The 21,437-nt window shown below is 38.9% G+C and overlaps 1 protein-coding gene across 7 annotated transcripts in view; it reads left to right on the top strand.

Annotated features, from left to right (window-relative positions):
- Positions 1–21,437, top strand: part of Specc1l (sperm antigen with calponin homology and coiled-coil domains 1 like) — a 151,011-nt gene that overhangs the window by 89,653 nt on the left and 39,921 nt on the right. For all 7 annotated transcript variants that reach the window (XM_046421275.2, XM_058571794.1, XM_046421276.2 and 4 more), the window contains 3 exons: positions 6,953–7,036; positions 8,865–9,021; positions 20,178–20,280. In XM_046421275.2, the coding sequence (XP_046277231.1) occupies positions 6,953–7,036; positions 8,865–9,021; positions 20,178–20,280 (344 nt within the window). The remainder of the gene's footprint in view (positions 1–6,952; positions 7,037–8,864; positions 9,022–20,177; positions 20,281–21,437) is intronic.

Raw genomic sequence — 21,437 nt, 5'->3', positions numbered from 1 at the left:
TTTCATAAGCACCCAGAGTGATTTTTAGAAGGATAAACTTGGGAAACTGGGCAAAAAAAAATTACAGCCATTTAGTTATTTCTGTTACCTTGGCTTTTGTGAGTGGGGAATGAGTGTGGGGCAAAGTTATCGAAGACAGACTAAATGCCTTGAAATTCTAGACTCTCATTTTATTATCTGATAATGCCATGGGGCATGGGATGTATACTGTTTGTGTTAATGTTGGTCTCATTCTCCACTCCAGCTTCTTAAAATGTTTTCATGGGGCTTAGTTGGAATATTGTAAATATAGCAGGCAAGGGAATTTTTACCTGGGAAGTTGTCAATACAGTGATCTTTTATCTTAAATAGTGATTCGAGAAAGTAACCACTTACAAAACTGAAAATTAGCAAGTGATTCTTAGCCATAAAAAAGCACTGTGGTTATCTGTACTGTGATAAGATAGTAGGATTCCGAGTTCTGTCTTGAACTGCTTTTCTTCCTTGATTGTCTTATTTATCTTGGTGTACATTTAAAAAAAAAAAAAAAACATAGTCTGTAAAGTTACATAGGCTGTAACTTTCAAAGTTTCAGTGACTTCATTACTAAAATTTTAAAAGGTGCTGTCTCTTATTCCACTTACCCATTTTTGTGTGTGTGGTGGGCACAGGTACTGGGGATTGAACTCAGGGGCACTCATTGACCACTGAGCCACATCCCCAGTCCTGTTTTGTATTTTGTTTAGAGACCGGGTCTCACTGAGTAGCTTAGCGCCTCGCCATTGCTGAGGTTGGCTTTGAACTCGTGATCCTCCTGACTTAGTCCCCCTCTTCCCCCCAGCCACTGGAATTACAGGCATGCACCACTGTGCTCGGCTCTGCTTAATTAGAGAATTTTGATTTTTCTGATTAAGTATTTTATGATAGTTTTTTTTTTTTAAATCACCATGCCTGTATGTCATTTTCAAGAAAATGTTTCAGACCAGAGAAACATTGTTATACATGGACTAATCAAATGGCTAGGGTCATGAGTGGTGTCACCTCAGTAATTTGTGAATAGTGTGTGAATTAGCATTTATGACTTAAACAGAAAAGCATAGATCTGCTACTGTGTAGCAGAGGTTGCTGATACAAACAGTTGAAAAGGTCTTTACTGTCCTCATTTGCACAGTGATCTTATGTGGTATAGAATATTAAGCAGTAATCTCAGTTGGCTGATAGAAGTGGTTGAAGAGCCAGAGATTGCCCCAGTACCAGTGTAGTGTTATTTTCACCTCTCATCAGCTCAGACCTGTACCTCATAATGACGCTTCAGTCAACTATAGACCACATGTACAACAGTAGCAGTGTCATAGAGCCCAGGAGCATAGTAGGCTATATCATCCATGTTTATGTAAGCATATTTGTACAATAGAAGAAATTTGCCTAACAACCCATCTCTCAGAATATATCTCTGTTGTTTAAGTGATACTTAAACAAATACTGTAGGCAGTTGATTAGTCTGAGTGTTGTCATTATTTATACTGATACTAACCTCTGACTTGTGACTCTTTTTCCAGCTTTCTTTTGGTTGGTGCTTGCATGGCATATCTTTTCCCTTCCTTTTGCTTTAAACTTATCTGTTTTTATGTTTAAATTGGGTTTTTTTAAATAGGTAGTTTATAGTTGGGTCTTTTTAATTTATTCTGACAATCTGTCTTAATGGTGCGTTTAGACTCTTCACCTTTTAATAGAATTGTTAATATGATTGGACTAAAATCTACCATCTTGATAAATGCTTCTATTTGACCTGTCCTATTTCTTTATTTATATCCTTTAATAACTTTTTGTTAATGGTTGCTTTAGGTTAAGGTTCATCAGCATTGGCCTTATTGACATTTTGGGCTTCACAAATCTTGGTTGTGGGAAGTTGTTTTGTACATTGTAGTATGTTTAGTAGTATCCTTGGCCTCTGTCCAATGGGGAGTAAGTACCCATTAGGATATCAGTATCATCCCTATGGTCCCAGCTGGGGCAATATCTCCATATTGCGGGGGAGGGTACAAAATTACCTTCAGCTGAGAACTGGAAAAAGAAACATGGTTTTCACAGTTTTGTCTAATTTTGGCAGAGAAACCAAATGGGGAATCCTAACTGACTTTGCATATTTTCTGCCTTTTCTATTAGACACTTAAATAAATTAGTTACTTTAAATGCTCTATCACAGATAGTTACAGCATCTGTGCCATATTTGAGTCCTTTTTAATTTTTGTATTATGTTGTGTCTTGGAGTAATGAGTTGGAAATATCCAAAATATGGCTTTTTTTCCTTACTTTTTGTATTTTTACAATGTTTTATTGAAAATTGGACATCTTACATAAAAAGTAGATTGGCTTTATGTCTTAGAATAGAATTTTTTTTCCTTTTGCTAGGTCTTTTACTGTGTGAGTTTGAGGTAGTTTACTCAGGAGCTAAACTGGGTTGGAGATTTGTTGTTGTTATGATTACCCTTGGTGTAGAACAGGCTTCCAGTTCTTCTAGTAATATTTTATGTTTAGAATGGGAACTGGGTTTCCAGAGGGATTTGTTGTTGTTATTTTGTTTTGTTTTTAATGTCTTGTCCAATTTTAGCTTTATCCTGCCCCTTGCATTGTGTCCAGGGGAAAGTCTATCTAGTATTCTTGGAACTCTTTCAGCTAACAATTTCCTACTTGTTCATTCATTGGGAGCATATTTCCCTTTATAACCTTGATCATATTTATAATAGCTGCTCTAAATTCTTTTCTGCTAATACTTACATTTAGGCCATCTTCAGATAGACTTCTATGTCTTTTAAGTGTAGATCATTTTTTTCCTTTATCTTTGTGTATCTTGCAAGTTTGGATTCTATCCTAGGCAATTATAAATCATACATTATAGATATTCTTGATTATATTACAGTCCTATGTAGCATATTGGTTTTTATTTTAGCAAAAACTCCAACTTCTCTCCTGTAATCGAAATACCTCTCTAGTTTTTTGCCCTTGATATAACTCCTCAAAGTATGAATACATATGGATTTCAGAGGTCAATGAGAGATTGAAGCAGAGTTTACAAACAAAATTTGGCCTCTTTTTTTGTTATTTTCTGGTAGTTCCTCCAACTTTCACTTTCCAACAACTTTTCAGCAGCTATGGTTTTCCCAAAATATGTTCTCTTCAAGGTAATAAGACTGTGACTTTTAACCAAATATTATCTGTCCCAGTTGACCTCAGCTGGAGCCTATATTTATGAAAAAAACAGATTAAAATTAAAAAATAAAATTAGTGAACTCATCCACTGCATTTTCCTTCTTCCATGTATATACTTCCTTCATTTTCTGTCTACTGTTAGTTTCTCTTTGGTGCTTTTAAGCAATTGATTTTCATAGTTTTTCAAGATTTTACAGTTTTCTGCAGGACCATTGTTCCAATTGGAACTCCTCCTCTATATATAGAAGTTAGATATTCAGACTCCTATGTTTGTTTAACTTTAAAAAATAGACAAATGCACCTCTTTTGGGGGGACAGGGAGTATTGGCGATTGAACCCATGAGCAGTGGGCCCCTGAACTACATCCCAGCCATTTTATTTTATTAACAGTCTCACTAAATTGTCCAGGCAGACTTTGAGTTTGTGATCCTCCTGCCCTAGCTCCTGAGTAGCTGGGATTACAGGCATGTGCCACTTCATGTGGCAAAGACTCCTATTTTAAACCTGATAATTTTGCCTATAAATTTGATTTGACACACAGGGAAGGTACAACTATAATACCTATTTATTTCTATGATTTCTAAAATAAGAATTAAATAGCAGACTTATCCACTCATATTATCTCCAGCTGTCTGTTGGAAGTAAACAGAATGTATCTCTGGTTACGCCCTTGGGCTTTCTGAGATGCTATTAGGTCATGCTATTATTGATTATTTCCTTCTTCTATATCTTCCATCTTAATAGGCTCCTTGCTATCATCATTTTAAAATGTTCACATTTTTTCTACATTAAAAAAAAAAAAATCTGTAGTTGGGTGCGGTGTCAAACACCTATAATCCCAGCAGCTCAGGAGGCTGAGGCAGGAGAATTGCTAGTTCAAAGCCAGCATCTGCAAAAGTGAGGTGCTAAGCAACTCAGTGAGACCCTGTCTCTGAGTAAAATACGAAGTAGGGCTGGGGATGTGGCTCAGTGGTCTGGTGCCCCTGAGTTCAATCCCTTGTCTCCCCCCAACCTCCAAATCTGCCTCTTGTCATCCACTGTTATACCTTCTCCCTTACACTTGCACAATTTGTCACATCTCTCCTATCTGCTACTCAGTCTTCAATACATGCTAATCTTCTTTCTCCACCAATTGCTCTCACCAAGGTGACCTTTGACCCCTGTGTCTCCAAGTACACTCCCTCTTCAACAGCTATTAGCTAATAATTTCCAATATTATACATTTACTTCAGACTTTTTTCTTCGGAACTCTTGCTCTGGTTGCTGACTCCGTATCTCTCCTTATAGATCTCAGAGGTTCTCAAATGCAGCATGTTTGTCTCTACTTTCCAAAATACTTCTATCTTTTCTTAGTATAGTAACATCATCCTCCCTACCTCCACATCCACTCAGACAGCAAGTCTGTTGTTGCTACCTTTTTAAAGAATTCTTTAATCTGTTCACCTTACATCTTCACTTGTGTCACCCAAGTCCAAGTCATTGTCATCTGTTTTCTGTACTATCTAACACAATATCTGGCATGAACCTCTTTAATACACTGCAGCCAGAACATTGCTAACCTGATAAAACCTTCATTGTCTCCCGCCTTCATTGTCTCCTCCAAACTCCGTGTAGTTCACCTGCTTGACTTTCCATTGCCTTTGCAGCCTCACCTTGCTCTGTTCTTCCCCATGGCTTCAGAACATCACCATCTTGCTTAACATGTAAATTGGGAACACTTTCCCTTCCAAGCTCTCCTTTGCCTATATAAATGCAATTAATTATCCTTTTGGTTTCAACTTCACTGTCATTTCCTGAGCAGGCCTTTCCGGACCTTCCCTGAAGACTAGTTGTGTCATCCACTGGGTTCCTAAAATCCCTCATGAATTGTTAGATGTCTGGCTTCGTCTGTAGACTTAAGTTCAAGAAGGCAAGTTTCTTATTTCCTTTCTTCCTTTCTCTGACCTTTGCACTCAGTCCAGTGCCTGGAAAATAGTGGACACCCAAATGATTTTTGTTTAATAAATGAATTAAGATAAGAATAGTTCCATAAGGCAGTAGAATAGAATCTATTACTGTAAAATGTAATGCACTAATCTTATTTCCTGAAGAGAGCTAAACTGACAGTTTGACATGAAGACAGAAACCAGCCTGTTCTCTGCAGAAGTAAATGGTCCTGTGTTCTTACTGTGACAAGTGCCTCTGGGCAGCTTTGATTCTCAGTGAAAATACTTCATGAAATAAATGGCAGCAGACTGTTTTGTGGCTGTTGCAAGTTTCAGGTAGTTTTGGGGGACTGTGTACTAGGATTGGAACCCAGAGCCTCATGTGTGCTAAGCATCTGCTGAACCACTGAGCTATACCCCAGCTCTACCACAAGAATAACCTGTTTGGGCTTCCAGTACATTTTTAGAAAGTTTAGCTGTTGGACTATGGCAGGGACTATCTGCCAAAATGAAACAGACATGGATGGATCCTTAGCAGATGTGCAGCAAAAAAAGACTGAACTAGAATTAGACATTGGATACAGATATCAACAATAAATTTTGTGAACATGTTCCCAATCATGTGCCTTTAAAGTGTATAGTAAAAGAGAAAAGATTGAATAAGGCAACTTAGACACACTTTCCATGTGGATAATGACCTAGGTTTTTGGTTTGTCTGTGAGCGAGCGGAAGGGCTCTCTACCACTAAGCTACATCTCCAGCTCTTTTTATTTTTTTGTTTTGAGACAGGATCTCACTAAATTGCCCAGACTGGCCTTGAATTTGCAATCCTCCTGCCTCAGTCTCCCAAGTACACAGGCATACAATTTATCTGTCTTTTTAAAATATATATATTTATTTTTTGTAGTTGTAGTTGGACACAACAACTTTATTTTATTTATTTATATGTGATGCTGAGGATCGAACCCAGGGCGAGTGCTCTACTGCTGAGCCATAACCCCAACCCCTATTTGTCTTTTTGATCTTTGTTTTCACTTTCTTAATTTTCTGTGTTGTTCTTTGGAAGACTAAGATTTTTAGGGAAATAATCCCCTAGTTTCAAAATTGTAGAATGGAAGTTTTAATTAAATTTAAAATGTTGATTTCTGTTTCTGCTATTTCCGTGTTCTGCTAACTTTGTTTTGTCTGTCAGACTTTGTGCATAGTATGTTCATCCTGTAAGGATAAATACCAACTGTTGACAAGGTTCAGGATTCTGATTGATGCTTGCTTTTTCTCTAACTTATACCTTTGCTCTGATTTTTATCTGGATGAAATATAGTCCCCCAACCTTCTCAACTAATAAGGCCCAGTTTAATGCCATTATGTTTTTGAAGCCTTCTCTGCTGCTAAAAACAAAAGGAATGGCTTTTCCCTCTGTGGTTTGACAGCACGTTACCATCCTGATATTCTGATTATCCTATCCATACTTGTCTATGGCTATACATATGGTGATAGTGTCCCTACTAATCATAGGCAAATAGGGCAAGGTTTTATTTAGTTTGTGCCTTAGACCTAGATCTGATAGGGAATCTCTAAATTTTTGTTGAATTGCATTGAAGAGGTAAATGACAAGGACTTAGAAACATTCATCTATATCGAGAGCTCATCCCTAGAAATAAAATATTGAAATTAGTGATTTACCATGTTCCCTATCTACATTTTAGATTGTTGGAGTGCTTTGGATTAGGAAGAAGAATGAACCTCAAGTTTTAGAGAACTAAAACTCTTCCTTATACCTATATTACTTCAATGTTCAGCATCAGATTTATTTATTGTGACTCTTTCCTCTTTTACAGAACATCTATTAAGAACATCTTCAACCAGCCGACCTGCTTCTCTACCAAGAGTACCTGCCATGGAAAGTGCCAAGACTATTTCAGGTAATGACTTTTATCTGATTTTTCTTTTAAAAGACTTCCCCAGAAGTATTTAATAGTATAATAGATGACATGTTGAAAATATAGCTTCATTCAGAGTTGCTAGAGTTGCAAAGTACACCAAAATTTTTTTGGAAGCTAAGATTTCCAGTGTGGTAAAACCATCATGTAATGATGAATTTGATGGTCTTTATTTGTCATCTGAACCTAACTCTCCCGTTTATCAATTGTTTATATTATTTTTCCTCATGGCCTTAACACTTAATAGCTCGACTATAAATGGGACCATAAAAGAAGAAATTCCTATAACTCTGTCTCAGTACAGTTAATGCCCTCCTTGTATATGAAGTGAGCTTTGTACAGCTTCCTTCTTCCCTCCCTCCCTCTTTTTTTTTTTTTTAATATTTTTTTTAGTTGTAGATGGACACAATATCTTACTTTATTTATTTTCTTTATGTGGTGCTGAGGATGGAACCCAGTACCTCATATGTGCGAGGCAGGTGCTTTACCACTGAGTCACAGCCCCTCCCTCCCTCTTAATATGACATGTGGATCAGGACTTTGTATAGTTCTCATTACACCATAGCTAAGTTGTTAAACTAGTAGGAAAGTTCTGCGATCAGCTAATATTACTATCCCAAGGCCTTTTTCTGTATGTTTTTCTTATAACAGAATTCTTCAGATTCTTTCACAATCTGTTTTCTCTATTTTATGGAAAATTTTGAGAGGTTTTCTCTTTCGGTTTCCTAGCATACCACTTAAAAGAAACTACTGGTTTAAGACATAAAAAGAGCTGGGGGAAAATGAGTAATATATAAGCATTTTATTCTAAAATCATATAATAGTAAGAAAGCATCTGTCCCCTTCGGATGTTTAAGGGGATAGCTTTATTAATGCAGAATTATATGCTGCTGTCGTTATCTTAAAATCATCAATAAAAGTGTTATATAATAAAAGAAGGACAGTTTTTACAAATAGTGAGGAAAATATTACTGTTATATAACATTGCTTGCATTAAAATTAGCTCAGAAGTGTTACAGTTAATGGCTCTTGTGGCCCCATCCTCTTCTGAGGTTAAAGAGGACTGTCTCAGGTCAGGGACTTGGGTGCTTCACTCGTCACTGTGCTCAGCCTGATATCCTCAGCATCCAGCAGTGCCAGTGTTGTGCCCAGTGCCACCCTGGTAGACAGTGGCTTTTGTTGCAGCTGTATCAGAAGCCAAAGGGCTGCTTCCACTTAACAATCCCCAGAACTTTCATAATTCTAACAAGGTGCAGTGCCTTGCTATGTCAGACTCTCAAAATAGGACTTTTCAGAAGATTGTGGCCATTTCTCAGTAATTGACTCAATACCTTTTGGTTTTCTGTTTGTCTCATTGATTTTTTTTTTTTTTTAAATTCGGCCTGACCTAGAATTACATATAGTCTTATAAACAAGCATTTTTCCTTTCTGTCCCGTTAATAGTGTTTTTGGCTAAGTTCAGAAAGAATGTATTGATTTTCATACATCCTGGGTATTGGGCAGGATTGAGTAGTTGCAAGTATTGCTCTGGTTTTTTAGTTATATTTGTAATTAAGCTGACTATATATAGTACTCACTATGATACTTGCTTAGTAGAGCAATGGTAAGATACTTCTTGTCCAGGGAAAATGGGATTCCATACATATTTCAACTACTATACTTTTCACAGATTTTTTTTAATAAAAAATTTAAAAAATCAATAAGATAAAGTAGTGTCTGTTCTTTTTGGACTCTTCAAAGCAAAAATCTCAAGAATACAATCTAAAATGTTTTTGCTCTAATATGCTTAATTACTGTTTCTCGTACTCAGTATCTCGAAGAAGTAGTGAAGAAATGAAACGGGACATTTCTGCACCTGAGGGAGCATCACCAGCCTCTCTTATGGCTATGGGAACGACGTCACCACAGCTGTCCCTGTCCTCTTCTCCCACAGCATCTGTGACCCCCACGACCCGCAGTCGGATAAGGTAGAGAATAGTTAGTGTTGGTTCATTTCATGTGTACCTTTCCTGGCCTTTCAGATCAGCTTATAAAATAATGCCATCTGAGCACCTGAATTTGTTCTGTCTTTTTGCATTAAGTTGTTGACTTATGTTCTCTTTTATGTGAAGAATTGGGTAAATAGTATGGAAAATAATGACAATAAGAGACAATCTGTAAGCAGCTGAGTATTTTGTTTTTCTTTTTTTTAATTTTTTTTTAAGAGAGAGAGAATTTTTTTTAAGATAAATTTATTTATTTATTTATTTATTTATTTATTTTTTAATTTTTTATTGTTGGTTGTTCAAAACATTACAAATTTCTTGACATATCATATTCCACACTTTGATTCAAGTGGGTTATGAACTCCCACCTTCACCCCATACACAGATTGCAGAATCACATCAGTTACACATCCATTGATTTACATATTGCCATACTAGTGTCTGTTGTGCTCCGCTGCCTTTCCCATCCTCCACCCTCCCCCCTCCCCACCTCTCCCCTCCCCTCCCCTCCTCTCTATCTACCCCCTCCACTGTATAACCCTGAGGGTCTCCTTCCATTACCATGCAATTTCCCTTCTCTCTCCCTTTCCCTCCCACCTCTCATCCCTGTTAAATGTTAATCTTCTTCTCCTGCTCTTCGTCCCTACTCTGATCTTAGTTACTCTCCTTATATCAAAGAAGACATTTGGCATTTGTTTTTTAGGGATTGGCTAGCTTCACTTAGCATAATCTGCTCTAATGCCATCCATTTCCCTGCAAATTCTATGATTTTGTCATTTTTTAATGCAGAGTAATACTCTATTGTGTATAAATGCCACATTTTTTTTATCCATTCGTCTATTGAAGGGCATCTAGGTTGGTTCCACAGTCTTGCTATTGTGAATTGAGCTGCTATGAACATCGATGTAGCAGTGTCCCTGTAGCATGCTCTTTTTAGGTCTTTAGGGAATAGACCAAGAAGGGGAATAGCTGGGTCAAATGGTGGCTCCATTCCCAGCTTTCCAAGAAATCTCCATACTGCTTTCCAAATTGGCTGCACCAATCTGCAGTCCCACCAGCAATGTACAAGTGTACCCTTTTCCCCACATCCTCGCCAGCACTTGTTGTTGTTTGACTTCCTAATGGCTGCCAATCTTACTGGAGTGAGATGGTATCTTAGGGTGGTTTTGATTTGCATTTCTCTGACTGCTAGAGATGGTGAGCATTTTTTCATGTACTTGTTGATTGACTGTATGTCCTCCTCTGAGAAGTGTCTGTTCAGGTCCTTGGCCCATTTGTTGATTGGGTTGTTTGTTCTCTTATTGTCTAATTTTTTGAGTTCTTTGTATACTCTGGATATTAGGGCACTATCTGAAGTGTGAGGAGTAAAGATTTGTTCCCAGGATGTAGGCTCCCTATTTACCTCTCTTATTGTTTCTTTTGCTGAGAAAAAACTTTTTAGTTTGAGTAAGTCCCATTTGTTGATTCTAGTTATTAACTTTTGTGCTATGGGTGTCCTATTGAGGAATTTGGAGCCCGACCCCACCGAATGTAGATCGTAGCCAACTTTTTCTTCTATCAGACGGCGTGTCTCTGATTTGATATCAAGCTCCTTGATCCATTTTGAATTAACTTTTGTGCATGGCGAGAGAAAGGGATTCAGTTTCATTTTGTTGCATATGGATTTCCAGTTTTCCCAGCACCATTTGTTGAAGATGCTATCCTTCCTCCATTGCATGCTTTTAGCCCCTTTATCAAATATAAGATAGTTATAGTTTTGTGGATTGGTTTCTGTGTCCTCTATTCTGTACCATTGGTCCACCCGCCTGTTTTGGTACCAGTACCATGCTGTTTTTGTTACTATTGCTCTGTAGTATAGTTTGAAGTCTGGTATCGCTATACCGCCTGATTCACACTTCCTGCTTAGCATTGTTTTTGCTATTCTGGGTCTTTTATTTTTCCATATGAATTTCTTGATTGCTTTCTCTATTTCTACAAGAAACCGTTGGGATTTTGATTGGCATTGCATTAAACCTATAGAGAACTTTTGGTAATATCGCCATTTTGATGATGTTAGTTCTGCCTATCCATGAACAGGGTATATTTTTCCATCTTCTAAGATCTTCTTCTATTTCTCTCTTTAGGGTTCTGTAGTTTACATTGTATAAGTCTTTCACCTCTTTTGTTAGGTTGATTCCCAAGTATTTTATTTTTTTTGAAGATATTGTGAATGGAGTGGTTGTCCTCATTTCCATTTCAGAGGATTTGTCGCTGATATACAGGAATGCCTTTGATTTATGCGTGTTGATTTTATATCCTGCCACTTTGCTGAATTCATTTATTAGGTCTAATAGTTTCTTTGTAGAGCCTTTTGGGTCTGCTAGGTATAGAATCATATCATCTGCAAATAGTGATAATTTAAGTTCTTCTTTTCCTATTTTTATGCCTTTAATTTCTTTTGTCTAATTGCTCTGGCCAGTGTTTTGAGAACTATGTTGAAGAGAAGTGGAGAGAGAGGGCATCCCTGTCTTGTTCCAGATTTTAGAGGGAATGCCTTCAGTTTTTCTCCATTCAGAATGATGCTAGCCTGAGGCTTAGCATAGATTGGGTTTACAATATTGAGGTATGTTCCTGTTATCCCTAGTTTTTCTAGAGTTTTGAACATAAAGGGATGCTGTACTTTGTCAAATGCTTTTTCCGCATCTATCGAGATGATCATATGGTTCTTATTTTTAAGTCTATTGATGTGGTGAATAACATTTATTGATTTCCGTATATTGAACCAGCCTTGCATCCCAGGGATGAATCCTACTTGATCATGGTGCACAATTTTTTTGATATGTTTTTGTATCCGATTCGCCAGAATTTTATTGAGGATTTTTGCATCTAGGTTCATTAGAGATATTGGTCTGTAGTTTTCTTTCTTTGAAGTGTCTTTGTCTGGTTTAGGTATCAGGGTGATGTTGGCCTCATAGAATGAATTTGGAAGTTCTCCCTCCTTTTCTATTTCCTGAAGTAGCTTGAAAAGTATTGGTATTAGTTCTTCTTTAAATGTTTTGTAAAATTCTGCTGTATACCCATCTGGTCCTGGGCTTTTCTTAGTTGGTAGTCTTTTTATGGTTTCTTCTATTTCCTCAATTGATATTGGTCTGTTTAGGTTGTCTATATCCTCCTGACTCAATCTGGGCAGATCATATGACTTAAGAAATTTATCGATGCCTTCACTATCTTCTAATTTATTTGAGTATTCAAAATAGTTTTTGATTATCTTCTGTATTTCTGAAGTGTCTGTTGTGATATTGCCTTTTTCATCCCGTATGCTAGTAATTTGAGTTCTCTCTCTTCTTCTCTTCACTAGCATGGCTAAGGGTCTGTCGATTTTGTTTATTTTTTCAAAGAACCAACTTTTAGTTTTGTCAATTTTTTCAATTGTTTCTTTTGTTTCGATTTCATTAATTTCAGCTCTGATTTTAATTATTTCTTGCCTTCTACTTCTTTTGCTGTTGTTTTGCTCTTCTTTTTCAAGGATTTTGAGATGAAGTATGAGATCATTTATTTGTTGGTTTTTTCTTTTTTTAAGGAATGAACTCCAAGCAATGAATTTTCCTCTTAGAACTGCTTTCAATGTGTCCCATAGATTCCGATATGTTGTGTCTGTGTTTTCATTTATCTCTAAGAATTTTTTAATTTCCTCCTTGATGTCTTCTATAACCCATTGATCATTCAGTAACCTATTGTTCATTCTCCAAGTGATGTATGCTTTTTCCTTCCTTCTTTTATCATTGATTTTCAGTTTCATTCCATTATGATCAGATAAGATGCATGGTATTATCTCTACTCCTTTATATTGTCTAAGAGTTGCCCTGTGACATAATACATGAACTATTTTTGAGAAGGATCCATGTGCTGCTGAGAAAAAAGTGTAACTGCTTGATGTTGGGTGGTATACTCTATATATGTCAATTAAGTCTAGGTTATTAATTGTGTTATTGAGTTCTATAGTTTCCTTATTCAACTTTTGTTTGGAAGATCTGTCCAGTGGCGAGAGAGGTGTGTTGAAGTCTCCCATGATTATTGTATGGTGGTCTATTAGACTCTTGAACTTGAGAAGAGTTTGTTTGACGAACATAGCTGCACCATTGTTTGGGGCATAAATATTTATGATTGTTATGTCTTGTTGGTGTATGGTTCCCTTAAGCAGAATGTAGTGTCCCTCTTTATCCCTTTTGATTAACTTTGGCTTGAAATCTATTTTATTTGATATGAGTATGGGCACTCCTGCTTGTTTCCGAAGTCCATATGAGTGATATGATTTTTCCCAACCTTTCACCTTCAGCCTATGTATGTCTTTTCCTATCAAATGCCTCTCCTGTAGGCAGCATATTGTTGGGTCTTGTTTTGTGATCCATTCTACTAGCCTGTGTCTCTTAATTGGTGAGTTTAAGCCATTAACATTTAGGGTTATTATTGAGATATGGGTTGTTCTTCCAGCCATATTTGTTTATTTCTGTTACTAAACATGGTTTGTTTTCCTCTTTGATTATTTTCCCCCCCTTTACTGTCCTACCTCCCACTGTTGGTTTTCATTGTTATTTTCCATTTCCTCTTCCTGTAATGTTTTGGCGAGGATGTTTTGAAGAGATGGTTTTCTAGCTGCGAATTCTTTAAACTTTTGTTTATCGTGGAAGGTTTTAATTTAATCTTCCATCCTGAAGCTTAATTTCGCTGGATACACAATTCTTGGTTGGAACCCATTTTCTTTCAGTGTTTGAAATATGTTATTCCAGGATCTTCTAGCTTTCAGAGTCTGTGTTGAAAGATCAGCTGTTATCCTGATTGGCTTACCCCTAAATGTAATCTGCTTCCTTTCTCTTGTAGCTTTTAAAATTCTCTCCTTATTCTGTATGTTGGGCATCTTCATTATAATGTGTCTAGGTGTGGATCTCTTATGATTTTGCACATTCGGCGTCCTGTAGGCTTCTAGGATTTGGGATTCTGTCTCATTCTTCAAGTCTGGGAAGTTTTCTCGTATTATTTCATTGAATAGACTGTTCATTCCTTTGGTTTGGAGCTCTGTACCTTCCTGTATCCCAATGACTCTTAAGTTTGGTCTCTTAATGTTATCCCATATTTCTTGGATGTTCTGCTCATGGTTTCTTAACAGTCTTGCTGAGCTGTCTATGTTCTTTTCCAGTTGAAATACTTTGTCTTCATTGTCTGATGTTCTATCTTCTAAGTGTTCTACTCTGCTGGTAGTATTCTCCATTGAGTTTTTAAGTTGGTTTATTGCTTCCTGCATTTCTAGGATTTCTGATTGCTTGTTTTTTATAACCTCTATCTCCCTGTATAGTTGATCCTTTGCTTCCTGGATTTGTTTGCGTAATTCATTGTCGAAGTGATCTTTCATTGTCTGATTTTGCTGTCTAATGTCTTCCTTGATACTCCAGATCATCTGAAGCATGTATATCCTGAATTCTTTATCTACCATTCCATCTGCTGCAGCTGTTACCTCTTCTAAAGTTGCGTTGACCTGCATTGCTTGTGGTCCTTTCTTTCCTTGTCTTTTCATACTGCTTGCGTATCTTTCCTGCAGGCGCGGGCGGCGGCTCTGCTCTCTCCTTATTCCAATTGGGGTGTCGTGACTACCACGCCGGCAGGTCACTGGGCCTGTTCTGGGCACTGGCGGCGGCTCTGTTCTGCCCCTACTCCAATTGGGGTGACGAGTGTACCACGCCAGCAGGCCACCGGGCCTGATCCGCAGGTCTGTCGCAGGTTTGCCTACCTTGCAGGAGCGGGCGGCGGATCTGCCCTGCCCCTCCTACCACGCCTGCGGACCCCTGGGCCTGATCTGCAGGTTGGTCACAGGTCTGCTCACCCTGCGGGCACAGGTGGCGGTTCCGCTCCGCCCCCACTCCAGTTGGGTTCACGTGACCACCGCACCGGCAGGGCCTGATCCGGGCGTGGGCGAAGGATCTGCTCTGCCCCTACTCCAGTTGGGGTGACGTGTGTACCACGCTGGCAGGCCACTGGGCCTGACCCGCCAGTCTGTCACAGGTCTGTTTACCTTGCAAGCGCGGGCGGCGGCTCTGCCCTGCCCCTCATACCACGCCCATGTACCACTGGGTCGTGGGTCTGCCCACCTTGGGGGCGCGGGTGGCGGCTCCGCTCCGCCCCCTCTCCAATTGGGGTCACGCGGTCACCACGCTGGCGAGCCACTGGGCCTGCTCCGGGCGCTGGTGGCGGCCCGGCTCCTCCCCTCTGGCTCGATGACAAATCGAGGAGACTCGGGTGTCTGTGCCTCACCCCCCCTACCAGGAGACCAACTGTTTCTGTCGCCGCTGGTATTGATGAAGTTCTCTCCTCCGCCGCTTTCTGATAACATCAGATCTCTGCCATGTTGGTATCCTATGCGAATGGCAGCATTTCGTTCCCCTTGCCGGGCAACCCAAGCAACGGGTGAGTCCTGACCGGCCCTCAGCAGGACCCAGACCGAGAAGCAGTTTCCGCGGGCTCCTAGCCCTGGGCCAGGGCAGTTCCGGGAGCCGGAACTCGGCCGCTTAGTGCTTGGTGTATGCTCTGATAGGAGCAGGGTCCAAGAAGCAGCCTCCGCAGGCTCCCCAGCCCTGGGCCAGGGCGGTTCCGGGAGCCCGAACTCGGCCGCCCCGCGCTCGGTGTTCGCTCCAATAAGAGCAGGTTCTAAGAAGCACCCAGGCACTGCGCCCGAGCAATCTGTCTGCAAGCCGCAGGCGAATGGCAGCCTGAAATTACCTGTTCTTTGGCTGAATGAGCTGCGGTCAGTCGAACACAGGGATGGTGACGTCAGCTTTCCAACCTGGTGGCCGCTGGCCTCCTCTGTGGTCTGACCGGTGTGGAGAACCGAGATGGACCGCTTCCTTCCCCGTCTCGAACCCAGAATTCAGCCCTGAGTACGGTGCTTGCACGGCTGGCAGAAACTGCAGCGCTGTATTCCTGTGTCGCTATCTCCTCGTTTCCCAGCGCGCGCTGCAGACTCTAGCCGCTGGGCGATTTGCTGAATAAGCAGTGTTACCCTCCGTGCGACAAACCTCTCGCGTTTGAGTCCCCGTAGCCGATCCTCGTGCGATGGAAATCCTTCCTCCAGGTTCCGGAGCACCCCACTATTGCTGGAAATTCCTAACAAGATAGCCTTTAGCCGTCCTGACTTGTCATACTCCCACACAGTGAAGCAGCACACAGGGGCAATGTACTCCCCTCGCCGCCATCTTCCTAATCCTGAGAATTTTTTTAATATTTATTTTTTAGTTTTCGGCAGACACAACATCTTTGTTTTGTATGTGGTGCTGAGGATTGAACCCGGGCCGCATGTATGCCAGGCGAGTGCGCTACCGCTTGAGCCACATCCCCAGCCCTTTGTTTTTTCTTTTTAACTAGAGAATGATTGAGTGCAAAAGTAGGTACAGGTTGAGCATCCCTGGTCTGAAATCTGAAATGCAAAACTTTTTGAGTACTGACATCATGCCCAAAAAGTTTTGGAGTTTGGATTTGGGGATTAGAGATGCTCAAGGTTGAGCCTTTATGCAAATATTCCAAAATCTAAAAACTCTGAAACCTGAAATATTTTGGCCTCAAGTATTTCAGATAAGGAATGTTCAATCTGCATTTTGAAATTTGAACCTTGGTAGTGTTAGAGAAGACTTCATAGAAGGGTAGAATTTGGGTGGGGCTTTGAAGGTTATAGTTGGGACATTATTGGTAAGTTGAGTAACTTGAGTGAATATACCAAAGGGATGAATAAGCAAGTCAGGCAAACAGATTTAGGGTACTGATGCAAAAGACCAGAGTAAAGTATCCCAACCATATCATAGGGTAATAGAAAACAAGATTGAATAACTAGGGTATGGCTAGGTGATAGAGGAACCTCTTTAAAGTTAAATTGAGTCACTTTTTGATATAGTAGAAGCTATAAAGCAGGGTAAGTTAATTTGTGTGAGAAGGTGATTGAAGGATTCTTTTATTCTGGATAAAAGGGAAAATAGCTAAAAGGATATTGTAGTATTGCAGGACACAGTCATTAAGTCTTAGCAACAGAGACAACAGTGGAAAATTGCTGAAGAGAAGGTTAGGCCCCAGGAGTTTTTTCAAAGGGAAAGATGACCTCAGCAACAGATTTTTTCAAAGAAATGCAAAAATGGGAGATGCCAGAGGTGGCTGTAATTGTTTAGATGGAAATCAGGAAACATGATGCTAAGTAGTTGATAGGCAGTACGTGAATATGCAAGTTTATATTTGTTTTCTTAGTTTGCTTATGTTAGATGTCTCCTTGGCCTAAGAGGTAGTAAGTAAGACCTTAGAGGAAAAAGATAAATGTCAGAAATTGAGCACACATTGTTCATAGGAATGAGGAAAAACTGTTGACAAGTATCAAGAATAGACAGAGGAATAGGAAAGGGTTTGAAGAATTTAGCTGCATATTAATTTACAGGGTTAAGGATAAAATGCAATATTTAGCCTCTCAGACTCTAGTTATGAGCTTACTTTTAAAGCCATACCTCCAAGGGGGGCCAACCTCTGAGAAAAGTGGTCCCATAAGCCCTGCATCTTACAGTGCAGTGATGAAGAAGCAGCTCAGGGCACCCTGGCTATGCAGGGAAGTGACTTCAGTGCTTTCACTTTGTGTCCTAAGTTATGGGCACTCTCACTGTGCTTGTGCAGAGGGAACTGGGGCTTGGAACAAACAACCGCCACTTCTGTCGGATTTCCCACTTACAAACTGTGCTCTTTGCAAGGCTTTAAGTTTTTTTCTGGCCTTAGTTTCCTCATCTTACTTAGATTGAAGAAGTGACAAGAGCTAGCCCTCTAGCTTCAGGAGGTTCTTTTCTGCAGCTTCTCCTTATGTCCACAGAATTTACTCTGATGTTTTTTAAGCTGTTTCTAAAATAAAGCTTACTTCATCCATGTTATCCAGAGTAAGCCTTCATATTTATTGTAATATTGATTGATTGATTGATTGATTGATATTGGGAATGGAGCCCAGGACACTCTACCACTGAGCTCTATCCCCAGCCCTTTTTATTTTAAGATAGGGCCTACTAAATTGCTGAAACTAGCCTCAAACTTGCAATCCTAGGACTTGGTGAGTAGTAGCGCACGCCTATAATCCCACAGGTTTGGGAAACTGAGGTAGGAGAATCCTGAGTTCAAGGCCAGCCTCAGCAATGACGAGGCACTAAGCAACTCAATGAGACCTGTCTCTAAATAAAATGCAAAATAGGGCTGGGGATGTTGTTCAGTGATTGAGTGCCCCTGAGTTCAATCCCTAGTACCAAAAAGGAAAAAAAAAAACAAAACTTGCAGTTCTCCTGCCTCAGCCTCCCAAATTGTTGGGATTACAGACATGTGCCACCATGCCCAGATTACATCTTTTAATTTTATTTTCTTTCCCTATGTTCATTGATATTATATAGACTTCTTTGAATCTTTTAAACCAAATCAGGAATCTAGTGGACTGTCTATATTTATGGCAGCAATCTAACTGTGCATTGAAAAAAACCTTGGTGTTTTACTTTTGGTTCTAAAGTAAATAAAAATTGGTACTATTTCAATGCACCTTTCTTTTGGAAGAGCTTCAATTCTAAACATGTCCTCTTTGATTTTGCAACATACGATAAAAGATGAATGCTGACAGGATAAATGTGCTGAATAATGCTAACATTATTCAGGTACTGAATTCCTGGGGCATTTGGCTAGAGTCTTTGCTTAAATCATAGAAAAATTGATCAATCTTTTAAGAACAGGCTACTTGTTAAAGAGTATGTTACAAAGCCCTCTTTTTCCAGATATTCCTTAGTATTCTGTTCTATTTCTAGAATAGCTACTACAGGAAGAATTTGGTATAAAATAGGGTTATATGCCTCCCCAGTCCCATCACCAGGGGTGATTACAGAACCTTTTTTATTTCATCATCTAGTCTGGGGCAAGATATTTATTGTACCTACAAAGCAATTAACGATGCCAAATGTGCCTTACTAGAATTTCTTTAAATGAATTAAATAAAGCCACTGCTTTTTTTTTGGGGGGAGGGGGGTTGCTGGGAATCAAACTCCGGGCCTTATGCGTGCTAGGGAAGAGCTCTACCACCAAGCTTATATCCCCAATCCCAGCCATTGAATTTTCCCTGTGAGTTTCTATAATATGTGCATTGTATAGTAAGCTCAAGTTTCTTGAAGTGGCAGGGACTCTACGTTCACCATTAGTTGCCCAGCACTGGCACAGTGATGTTCTGTAAGGTGACATTGAATGAATTTTCTCTATAAGGTGACATTGAATGAGTTCATAGGAAACTTAAATTTTCTATGCAACACAGAATGGTAATTGTCTACAGACAATAAAGAGTATACAACTTGCCGAGTGTGGTGGTGCAAACCTGTATACTACAGAAGGATCATTTGAGCTTAAGAGTTTGAGACCAGTCTAGACAATGTAACCTGACATCATCTCAAAACAAACAAACAAACAAAAACAAACAAACAAGAAAAAAAAATGCAGCATGGCAGTAAACACACCTGAGATATTTTATGGAAGTGATAAATGTTTATAATGTTTATTGCCATCTTTTATCCTATCTGCTTACCTCAGTTGTAAGCTCTGTGAAGGCTGGAGCTATGTCTTAGAAACCTCCACCTTGCTTAGGCTTGCCCTATGTATTTACAGTAAGTGATTTTTTTAAAAATGATGAGATGATTAAGGACATAAAAGTTTAGAAACAAAAATGGAGTAAAATAAATCAAAGCATAAAAATAAATGGTTAAAATACTGAATGAAAGACAGCCTGGACAATTTTAGATGCTACAGAATCAAGATGTTTCCCCCACTCTTCTGAGCATCCTGGAATACATCCCTGCTATTGTGAATTCATTTGCTACCGAGTCTTTGCTGGAGGGATGAGTAGAGTCCCAGCCTTCAGAAAGCAGAAACCCCTGACAGCTGTGGGTCTGTGTGGGACCAAACTAAAAATTGATATAAAAATCAAAGAAATGAAAAGACATGTTTTGCTGTTGAAATATTGATGTATTGCTCAATGTGTTTATTTATCCAGTTCAAAAATGCAAACTAATGTTTTGTTATTCTGGTGCTCAAATAAATAATAATGAAATTTTGGGTTTCTTATTTTCACTTATCAGGGAAGAAAGGAAGGACCCTCTCTCAGCATTGGCAAGAGAATATGGAGGATCAAAGAGGAATGCCTTGTTGAAGTGGTGTCAGAAGAAAACGGAAGGCTATCAGGTAATCATATGGTTTTTGTTTTGGGTTTTTTGTCCTGCATGAGCAATTGCTGAACCAAGTGCCAGACTGTCATAACTTGTTTCATATAGCACATCCAAAATGAGTCTTATTCTGAATTTCAAGAATACATTCTCAAGTCCAATCTAAACTTGGCAGAGTATTATTTGGATGGAATAAGTTTCTAACCTTTCTAGAGTAGCCATTCTTTCTATTTTATTTAGCTATTCTAGTACTTTTATAAGTCCAATTTAAATGCTTTTGTTGAGAATATCTTCTGGACTAAGAGTAAAAATTACTTATTTCACTTAAAATGAATATATAATTATCATGCTTATATCTCTTACTTATTTTTTATGGCATTTACCCATTCCCATTATGCTTTGTGCTTTCATCATTTCACATCTGAACTATTGTAATATCCTGCCATTTCCTCCCCTTCTGTCTGTCTCTATTTCTTTCAGTGTTCTATTCAAGTTGTAAGTGATATAAAATACCACTTTGGAGAGCAAGCTCTAATTCCACATAAAATGAAAATTTCTAAAATGTATTCCTTATATTGCTAAAAAACATAATTTAGATTCCAAGTATCCTCACAAAGGATTTTAGTTACAGAGACTTTTCCCAGCTTGCAGCTGATATTCTATCATATTTGGTACAAATGTGCAGAAGTGAACACAAGAAGGTAATCAGAATTCTGTGTTCTTGGTTGTATCACATCAGCCTTCATCTCAACAAAATAACAAAAAGGAGCTAACTGCAACATTTTCAGAAAATGTTTCTACAAAAGAGGTAATAAAGTAGTAGATGAACAGATTAATAAGATCTGCCATTAGAAGGTTCCTTTTGGACAAATTTTACATAACTTTAAACAGTCATCTTCAGCTCATTGAGGAGTAAGAGCCAAGTGTATTGTAGTGGGCATAAAGAAAAGTCATAATAATTATTGAGGAGCAACTAACATTTTACATATATGCAGCTTCTATTCACTAAAAGGAGGTTAATAATATTAGTAAGATGTGGAGGAAGAGGTAGCCTTATGTGCCTTGTTGGCAGAATGTAAAATGATATAACTGCTATGGGAAATAATATGGCAGTTCCTAAAAAATTATCATGTAATGTCTTGAACCCTTACCTTAAATAAAAAGAAAGATCTTAAA

The sequence above is a fragment of the Marmota monax genome, unplaced genomic scaffold (assembly GCF_021218885.2).
Source record: "Marmota monax isolate L192 unplaced genomic scaffold, Marmota_monax_Labrador192_F-V1.1 WCK01_AAM20220418_F8-fsc00157, whole genome shotgun sequence".
In the NCBI taxonomy this organism is placed as follows: domain Eukaryota; kingdom Metazoa; phylum Chordata; class Mammalia; order Rodentia; family Sciuridae; genus Marmota; species Marmota monax.
Note: the sequence above shows the minus strand (reverse complement) of the source record. Positions and strands in the feature narration are given on the sequence as shown.